We start from the raw sequence: 9,700 nt of genomic DNA, 5'->3' as shown, positions 1-9,700 counted from the left end.
CCTTTTTTTCCCCCCCCCCCCCCGTCTCTCTCTCTCTTAAATATCAGTTTTAACACAAAACCTCATTCTCTCTCTCTCTTTATCTCTCCTCTGCTTGACCTCTGTTCTTCAAGTTGTACGACATGGCGGCGACAGGTCAAATCTCGACGAGAATGACGGTGGATCGCACTCTGTCCTCCTCCAGGAACGCTGGACTTTCCCTTTCACCATCACCACAGAGAACACTAATCGGCGTCTCCGGAAGGTCTGGTATCGCTCACCGTCAACTGTCTCTCTCTGTCAGATCGATTAACACCAATGAAGATAGCCGGAAAGTCAAGGTGTATGCAGAGAATGGCGCTTTCGATTTGGTCAGTGTATATTTGCTCCTTCACGTTTCTTGTTTCTCACGCTCCCGTATTGTGAACTAGTGTCGTTAGGATGTGATTTTTGTGGTCATTGTAGGGAGTGATGGATCCTTCAGTGGAGCCATATAAATTTGCGGAGCCAAGAACAAGTCATAATGATTCGAGGAGGAAAACTAAGATAGTGTGTACCATTGGACCTTCCTCTAGCTCTCGTGAAATGATTTGGAAACTTGCGGAAGCAGGAATGAATGTGGCTCGTTTGAATATGTCTCATGGAGACCATGCTTCTCATCAGATTACTATTGATCTTGTTAAAGAATACAACTCTCTCTTTGTTGACAAAGCCATTGCTATCATGTTGGATACAAAGGTACTATCTTCTTTTGTCTTTTTTTTTTTCGTTTGTCAATAAAAAAAAAGTTATTTATTTCTCTGATATGTTTGTGAAGGGTCCTGAGGTTCGAAGTGGGGATGTACCTCAGCCGATCTTCCTTGAAGAGGGTCAAGAGTTTAATTTTACCATCAAGAGAGGTGTCTCCATGAAAGACACCGTCAGTGTCAACTATGATGATTTTGTTAACGATGTCGAAGTTGGAGACATACTTTTGGTGGATGGTAAGAGACATTGGATATCTTTGTGGCTATTGGAGTCTTTGTTTTAGTTCTAACAAGAAGATATGGCTTTCTACTAGGTGGAATGATGTCACTAGCTGTTAAGTCCAAGACGAGCGATTTGGTGAAATGTGTAGTTATTGACGGTGGAGAGCTTCAATCTAGACGTCACTTGAATGTTCGAGGAAAGAGTGCCACTCTTCCTTCCATAACAGGTTTGTATCAGCTATTAATTTTTCTTTTTCCAGTCTCTTGTATCAAGCAGGTTTCTAATTGGATGATTTTGAATGTTAATGCTCTTGTTGCAGACAAAGATTGGGAAGACATCAAATTTGGAGTGGACAACCAAGTTGATTTCTATGCTGTCTCTTTTGTTAAGGATGCTAAAGTTGTCCATGAGTTGAAAAACTACCTCAAAAGTAACTAAGCATATACTATATCTTCTACCTCCAATAGCATTGGTGAAATTTCTGTAAAACTAATGAATCTTTCAAAATGTTTTGATAGCCTGCAGTGCGGATATCTCTGTGATTGTGAAAATTGAAAGCGCAGATTCCATAAAGAATCTTCCCTCCATTATATCTGCTTGTGATGGGGTTAGTTGCAGAGTCCTTTTTTTTTTATGATATTTTTCCTTAGCTTATATGATTATCAATGCTTTGTCAGGCAATGGTCGCTCGTGGAGATCTTGGAGCTGAACTTCCCATTGAGGAGGTCCCCTTGTTACAGGTAAAATCCAAGTCATGGTTTACAAAAAAAAAACATTTCCATAGATTCTGTTGGTATTTATGCTTTCGCCATCATGCCTGGTTTTAGGAAGAGATAATCAGAAGGTGCAGGGACATTCATAAACCAGTGATTGTCGCCACAAACATGCTAGAGAGTATGATTAATCATCCAACACCTACAAGAGCTGAAGTATCTGACATTGCAATTGCAGTGCGCGAAGGGGCAGATGCTATCATGCTTTCTGGTGAAACCGCACACGGAAAGTTCGTAAATCCAACTTAAACCCACTTGCCTCTCCCATCAACAGAACACTGATCTTGAGATATTCTTATGTCAGGTTTCCTCTGAAAGCTGTTAACGTGATGCATACCGTGGCTTTGAGAACTGAGGCTAGTCTACCTGTTAGAACCTCAGCAATCCGTACTACTGCTTACAAGGTACTCCACACATCAGAAATGTTACGTATGGTTCTTTACTCATATGTTGAGTGTTAATACAGGGTCGCATGGGCCAAATGTTTGCTTTCCATGCTTCTATAATGGCGAATACACTGAACACACCGATCATTGTATTCACGAGAACTGGATCCATGGCAGTGCTTCTGAGCCATTACCGGCCGTCCTCAACAATTTTCGCCTTCACAAACCAGTACGTGTTTGTTTACCAGAAAATGTCAACTTTTAATCAGACATATTGGGTTTTAATTGATATGTTTGGTTCTTACCTTTAGGAGAAGAATAATGCAGAGGCTGGCTCTTTACCAAGGTGTCATGCCTATATACATGGAGTTTTCTGATGACGCAGAAGATACATATGCCCGTTCCTTGAAACTCCTACAGGTACATTAACTATCTTGTCTTGTCCCTTCTCGTCTATCAACCTTGCAGAAACACTGATCTGTTTTGTTTTGTACATCCTCAGGACGAGAGTATGCTCAAGGAAGGACAACATGTAACGCTTGTCCAAAGCGGTGCGCAACCTATTTGGCGTGAAGAATCAACACATCTCATACAAGTCCGTAAGATTAAGATAGGTTGATGTCTTTACTACTTGAGCTTCTGCATTTCTGACTATTTTTCTTACACGATTTGATCCAATATTGTTTAAGTCACTCACAGTAGTGAAACCATATATATATAAGTTATTCAACCACATGACTGTAAAAACAAAAGAGTCTTTTCGATTAAAAAGACCAATCCGATTCAGCCTTTTTATTTATCAATCAGTTTGTTTGTTACATTGAAAAAAAAAAAAAAAAAAAGAANNNGAAAAAAAAAAAAAAAAACGAAAACCAAACACACATTCAGTTAGACTCTAGAATCCTTCATTGGCTCCTCGTAGTCATCACTGTCATCATCACTCACCATGTCTTGCATCTCGTCTTTTGCTTCTAGTTTTATACATTTGTACCACCTTGCACATGCAATGTACACAACCAAGTCAATGCTGGTCAACGCAGCCAGGAGGAAATAGAATCTGTCCAAGTGACCTTTGTTGAGGTTCCTTGGAATCCAACCAGGCATGTGATCCTCTGTAGAGATCTTCACCACCATTGTCACCAACAAGCTACTCACAAAGTTCCCCATGGACATTGACATCATACACAAAGCGCTCCCAAAGCTCTTTAGTCCGTCTGGTGTCTGCGCGTTGAAGAACTCAAGCTGACCAACATACATGAACACTTCTGATGCTCCGATGAGCGAGTATTGTGGAACCTGTAATGAGGAGATACAATGTCAGGACTTAAAAGAGTTTCCTCTTTAGGACGGAGTTGGGTTGTGTTTCATTACCTGCCAGAAGATGCTTAGTGAGCTTGAGCCATCACAGTGAGTGCAACTCTTGTCTGCGTACTTAAGTCTAAAACATTCAACAACCCCGGCTGCAACCATAGCTAAGATAGCAATCACAAGCCCGATGCCCATCCTGTGAAGCTCGGTGATTCCCTTTGTTCCATCCTTCTTCTTGAATCTGTTGGCTAGTGGCTCGAGAACTCTTCGGTATATGAATATGAACAAGGCAACGCTAAGGATGTCGAAGCTGGACATACTTGCTGGAGGGATTTTGAAATCAGAGACAGTGGTCTTCATCGCTGCGCCTTGCTCCACAAATAGAGAGGCCATTTGGGTGAAGACGACCGAGTAGATGATAGTGCAGAGCCAAATGGGCATCAGTCTAAGAATACACTTGACTTCCTCAACTTGTGTCACCGGACAAAGCCTCCACGGATTCACTCCGCCTTGTTTCTTGTCGTCAAGATCTCTTGCTGTGATGTACGCGGCTCTGTCCAAGAACCTACAAGTCGGAAACAGAAACCTGTTAGAACACTTGCATGACATTGAAGTATATGTGAAAACCGCGGTTTTTTGGCAACGTACTTGAATTCATCAGTATGAACTATCCTCCTCCCTGTATCTCCTGAAGCATTCTTCCCTTGTCTATCTTCATCATACATCTCCTCCCTCCCTCTGGAAGGTGCCTCCATAGATGATTTCTTCGTTGCAGCCACCAAAACTTGGCAAAACCTCGAAAGAGGGTTCCCTGTAGGCTTGAAGTTTCGGTATCTCGGAGTTCCAACAAGGAAAAGAATCAAAGCCAAGATGGCAGAGCCAGTAGACGCCCAAAACCCGAGTGCCCACATCCCCTCGTCTTCAAAATATCCCAAGATTGTGTTCGAAAAGAGCGAGCCGAGGTTTAAAGCAAGGTAGAAGTAGCTGAAGAAGGCGATCTTTGAGTACCCTTCTTTAGGATGCTCCTCGTCGAACTGATCAGCTCCAAACGTTGCAATGTTCGGTTGGTAACCGCCGTTCCCCAATGCGATCAAGTAGATTGATAGGTAGAACATTGTGATCTCCATCGTTGAATGTGTACCGCAAGGCGTGACTTCATCCCCGCAACCTTTTGGTCTGATCAAGAACATGTATGATGATAGCGAGAGCGATGAAAGTCCCTGCGTTTTTACATTCCAAGAAAGTGTTATAATCAGCTTAAATTGTCAAACGTTACACTTTAACACACAACACCATATATGCTGTAATTGATGTTACTTACGATGACAAAAATGACTTGGAAGATAGCACAAGTCTTGTAACGACCCCAGTAAGAATCGCTGAGAAACGCTCCGACCAATGAGAAGATGTAAACTGTTCCTGTCCATTTGCTAACGTTGTTCGCTGCGTCTGCGTTGTTCTGCTGCAAAACGCGAGTTAGGAACAGCACTAGATTCACTCCAACTCCAAAGAATGCCAGCGTCGCCAACCCCTGGTTCACTGTTAAATCGGTTCAATTAACAAAATTCGGTTAGAAACTGGTTTAGTAAGTTAACCAAAATTATTTTTATTGGTAATAATGTTAACCCAAGTTATTGATTTGAAAGGAACCTGAACTATTGGAAGAATGGTAATGATTGTGAATGATTGAAACTATGTTCCGTGTTCGTCAAGATGATGTTAATTAACATTTACTTGGTTGGATGGTATCTAACTCTATAGTAGTTCCACCTTCTAACGAAATTAAATTTTCCTGTGATAGTGAAATTTCACATGCGAATAACAAATCGGTAACCAATAATCTTGTGATTTTTTATTAAATCTATTAGGTGGATTCTTAAGCACACCAGAAAAGAAGACCAACCAAAAAATCTCAAATTTATTTTGTATTATAGAAAGATGTTTATGATTTTTTATTTATATAGAGAAATGTTGAGTTGGTGCAAAATTTTTAAAACATTTACTAAATATAATTCAATATTGTTATAAGTTAAATCTGAAAAATGTTAGGAGTAAAAGAGGATTTATGTTTTGCAAATAAAATGTAACGAAATGAACGTGGCATAAGCTACTGTCATGGAAAGACGGGATGGGAAATTACGTGTAAGGCAACGTTATTCCACTAACACAGCCTTTCTTTGCACTATATTAATATATTATATATTAGTGTCGTCTTCCTCAAACTTACTTTTATTTCTTTTTTGGGTTAAATTTTAGGATCACTTACAACTCTAAAAGTTTTCAATTTTAGTTATTCTAAAATGACAAACTAAATTCGTATCACTAAAGCACTCAATCAATCATTCCATCTATTACATAATTTTTGCTGCGTTTATATTATTTTCAGAAAATGATCGAAAAGCATTAAAAGTAACCATAGTTTTAGATTTAAAATAAATATTTTTCACCGTGTTATGTGTATAAGTGATATATAAATAAATATATGCATATGTCATGTGGTTGGTGATTTTAACCACGACATGCAGGCTACGTTTGAACACATGGATATGTCTTGACACGTTCACGTAAAACTCGAAGTTTTTTTTTTGAACATAACGTAAAACTCGAAGTTTATTAAAAAAACTAGAAGTTAACTTTTAATGATTTTTGGTTGGTTCTGTTGTCACTTTCCTAGTTTCTGATAACTTATTACCTCAAAGATAAGTACGCATGTCAATCAATCTACACACTTTTAGATATGCATTATATCATAACATATTTATACGTTACATATAGGACGTGATGAACCAGAAAATGTACAAAGAAGCTGTAAAGTATTCAAGACAATATTGTCTTGTTTGATAGTCCTTTTTTGTTTTATGGTCGTTTTTGCTTTCGATTTAAATCGTGATTAGAGAAGAGAGACATACCGAGAATGATGATGCCAGCAACCCATTTGCCTGAGTTGGAACGGATAGAGGGACGACCATAGTAATCCACAGTTCCATCTCTTGTTTCTTCTTCTTCTTCTTTCTTCATCATCATCTGCATTTTCATTTATATCAATTTATTACTTGACAAAATATTATATCATTTTATATATAAAACATAGATCGAAAGATACATATATATGTTTAACCCTCTGGTAGTATCTATTATCTACCACTTTTTGCCATGTTGATATGGAGAAGATTCATAAGTTCGATAGTTTTTTGTATTTCCATCTTTTTCTAGTTTCGATTTTAATTTGAATCTGTATTTTGACGTGATTATTATAGAATCACACTTTTTTTTTGCATTGCCACGTATTCTCGTTTCGTAGGCACAATTTCTTAGATTCTTTGGATTTATTCTCGACTTTAATTTGCAGCACAAAAAGAGGCTGTTACGAAGATGATTAGCTATTATCGAGCTTAATTAAAAGCTTGTCGATTAAAACAAGAGTTTGTAGGAAAAAAATAAAATAAAAGAAAAGATGTTGCGCTAAACGCATTTTGCACATAAAGATTGTGACTGTCGATTGCATTAAGCATGCCCTTTTGATATGCTCTTCTTGAGCCACCAAAGAAAAGTTATACTATTAATTACATCCTTTTCTAATTCATTTTAAGTCACATATGTAATTCAAGAAACAAGAACCTTAATCATATAAACAAAATCTTATAAGGAAGAAAAGTGAAGGCCCATTAATTTAAACTCTGAGTAAGCAAAAGAAACAACTGAAGATATATAAAAGCTTATAAATTAAAGTACTTACATCTTTGTTATATATCCCTAGGCAAGACATTTTTGATGATATTGGATTATATGTGTTTTTGTAAGAGAATAATAACGAAATAGATTTTTGGTGTTTTTCTTAAGTGAAGGAGAGAATGATAACAAAGGACGAATTGAAGAAGGAAGAAGCAGAAAGAAAGTTCAGGCTTGGATGCTGTAGAGAAGAGGGGATTGAGAATAAATAGAGGTTTGGAAGATGATTTGAACGGTCCTGATTTTACATGGGACACTCAAATGCCCAATACCTATTTTAATTATATTTCCTATACAATAATACAGTCATATAAGCACGATGGTAGAAAAAAAGAGAGCTTCGTCTATTAAAACAGGAGTACAAAAATAAAATAACCATGACATTTTTTAAAGAATTACAATTCCATGCCACTAGGATAATAATTTTTACTCACGATTAAAGTAAATTAATTTATCATCTAATTTAATATACGCTTCGCCTTCTGCATACGTCTCCTCCATCTCCACTGGGTTCTCTTCTTCGATTCCAATCCCTTCTTGGATTCTTAAAACCATATTTTTTCTTATGCTTCTTTGATTATTGCTCATCAACCTATGTCTAACTGGAATCCAAAATTTATACTTAATTTGTCAATATCGTGATGTTCACCTAAGGTGGGTGCTTATCCTCTACACGAAAGAGGCTTTCATGATGGAAGTGTTGAAGAACTTCAGAATCAACAACAAGGTAATGTTGCTCGTAGATAGAAAAACGGTGAGTTCAGGGGAAACTTGGTGTCGAATTGGATTTATGGATAAACCATGTGGAACTTGGATTAAGTTTGGTGATATGCGATTCTGATTTCAAGGTTATGTCCACTTTAGGATGTATGTTGTGGCTCACGAGAAGCTTCAGATTCCAAGGTTATTTCCAATTCAGAATCATACTATTTTAAACGTTTAAATTTAAAAGTATGATTATAGGATGATTGCATTTGCTGGTTTGATTTGCGATGTAAAGATGTCCAGTTGACCATGGACATTGAGACAAAATCAATTTCATCTCTTTGTTAAGAGAAAGGTTTTGACGTTTTGTCTCATGTCTTGGTTCTCTCTCTCTTTGTTTCATCTCTTTGTTTCTAATAGTGATATATATATATATTTTTTGATTCAGGTATGCTTAGCCAACGAAATTTACAAAATGTTAGAGGGTCAGAAGTCAGCCAGTGGAAAAAATCAGGTTTGCTCTTTGGCTTCTTATTTATACATTGCTTGCCGGCAAGAGGACAAGACAAGATCCATTACGAGTACCAAACAATTTTGGTTTATTTGTATATATGTATGTTAGACTGTTAGTCATTGTTCTTCTTTCCTTTCTTAACTCATGTCACTTTTACAAAAGAATAAATAGTCAAACAGTTGGCAGTTGGAGCTTGAAACTGGACAATCTGTTGAAATGGGAACCATCCACGCCGGAGATTTTATGGTGAGTTCTTCTTAAATCAAGTGCTTTTGGCTTCTTATTTGTGGTTTTAACTTTCCTGGTTGGAAACGGTGAAAGCGGCTCAAGAGTCTGTGCAGAAGTTAAAGGAGTTCAATATAAGGTTACATCATTAACCACTACTGTCTTGTCGTTTTTTATGTTTTTGTCGATTTTATGATTATTCGTACGTGGAGCTTTTAACCCTTTGGTTGCAAGACGAATCACATACCTATTGCAGCAGAAGTTATAAACAACACAGCTCTCTGATTAGAAGAAGCCTCTTTGAGGTCTGTTCTATACACATTTTCTATACTTTAATGTTATAGCATCAAATATTCACTTAAAACAAACAATTTCTGATATTGAACTCCTTGTAGGTGTATTGGTGGCAACTGGACTAGCAGAAGAAACTATAAGAAACTCTTACATAGATCTCTACCCTTACTTTTCCAAAATCAAACCAACAGATGGAAAATTTTGAACCCTAGCCAGAATGTCTTTTTTTTTTTTTTGGACAAAACCAGGCCAGAATGTCTAATATAGCTTTTGCCAGTGCCTTTTGAAAATCTCTACTGTGTTGCATTGGGGATGAACAATTGTCACCTTAACTATGAATCTATGAGATTGGGGGGTATTTCCAACAGCAGGTGAGGGATTTAGTATTCCTAAACTTCTCCCCACAAGGAGTGGCACTTTCATTTGTTTAGAGTCTTTCTATGCCAAGCGAATATATCAGTGGTAACTTGAGTTGCCGAAGAAATTATAGTAAACTCTTACGAAGATCTCTACCCTCACCTTCAAAGTAATCCTATGTAATTATATCTGGTTTAAACTTTAAAATCTTTTCCAAGAGTTTATTACTTTAGAATTGTATTAAGTAATCGCACTTCTACATATATGCTGTGAAAAATATTACAAATTGTTTAGATTGATATTATAATATTTTATTAAATTTTTTGTATAACTAATTTAAATTTGAAATTAAAAGTCCAAAACCAATTTAAACCCATACATGACTGGATTAATTAAACAAAAATTGTAATTTTTATTAAACATAACAATTATATAAGATGAGTTTGATGAACAAAAATAGA

The 9,700-nt window shown here is 37.1% G+C and overlaps 2 protein-coding genes and 1 long non-coding RNA gene across 5 annotated transcripts; 2 read left to right on the top strand and 1 right to left on the bottom strand.

Annotated features, from left to right (window-relative positions):
* Positions 1 to 10: 10 nt before the first annotated feature.
* Positions 11 to 2,929, top strand: LOC106295070 (plastidial pyruvate kinase 3, chloroplastic). Its single transcript, XM_013730846.1, has 12 exons — positions 11 to 350; positions 445 to 717; positions 797 to 962; positions 1,040 to 1,174; positions 1,268 to 1,378; positions 1,467 to 1,555; positions 1,626 to 1,688; positions 1,776 to 1,951; positions 2,026 to 2,125; positions 2,188 to 2,336; positions 2,419 to 2,527; positions 2,610 to 2,929. Exons 1-12 carry the CDS (start codon positions 123 to 125, stop codon positions 2,724 to 2,726), a joined length of 1,716 nt encoding a protein of 571 aa, XP_013586300.1. The 5' UTR covers positions 11 to 122; the 3' UTR covers positions 2,727 to 2,929.
* Positions 2,930 to 2,961: 32 nt separating this feature from the next.
* Positions 2,962 to 7,335, bottom strand: LOC106295069 (protein NRT1/ PTR FAMILY 7.3). Its single transcript, XM_013730845.1, has 6 exons — positions 7,152 to 7,335; positions 6,325 to 6,439; positions 4,737 to 4,954; positions 4,064 to 4,635; positions 3,479 to 3,980; positions 2,962 to 3,403 (listed from the first exon to the last, which is right to left on the bottom strand). Exons 1-6 carry the CDS (start codon positions 7,179 to 7,181, stop codon positions 2,996 to 2,998), a joined length of 1,845 nt encoding a protein of 614 aa, XP_013586299.1. The 5' UTR covers positions 7,182 to 7,335; the 3' UTR covers positions 2,962 to 2,995.
* A 270-nt stretch (positions 7,336 to 7,605) lies between these two features.
* LOC106295068 lies at positions 7,606 to 9,249 on the top strand. Of its 3 annotated transcripts, none has more exons than XR_001260938.1 (4): positions 7,606 to 8,047; positions 8,298 to 8,462; positions 8,543 to 8,893; positions 8,984 to 9,249. It is a non-coding gene; the product is annotated as an uncharacterized LOC106295068 (long non-coding RNA). The 3 variants fall into 3 exon arrangements; XR_001260937.1 differs by having other exon boundaries at positions 7,609 to 8,047; positions 8,298 to 8,609; positions 8,694 to 8,893; XR_001260936.1 differs by having other exon boundaries at positions 7,610 to 8,047; positions 8,298 to 8,609; positions 8,685 to 8,893.
* Positions 9,250 to 9,700: the final 451 nt, after the last annotated feature.

The sequence above is a fragment of the Brassica oleracea genome, chromosome C5 (genome assembly GCF_000695525.1).
Source record: "Brassica oleracea var. oleracea cultivar TO1000 chromosome C5, BOL, whole genome shotgun sequence".
Lineage (NCBI taxonomy): Eukaryota > Viridiplantae > Streptophyta > Magnoliopsida > Brassicales > Brassicaceae > Brassica > Brassica oleracea.
Note: the sequence above shows the minus strand (reverse complement) of the source record. Positions and strands in the feature narration are given on the sequence as shown.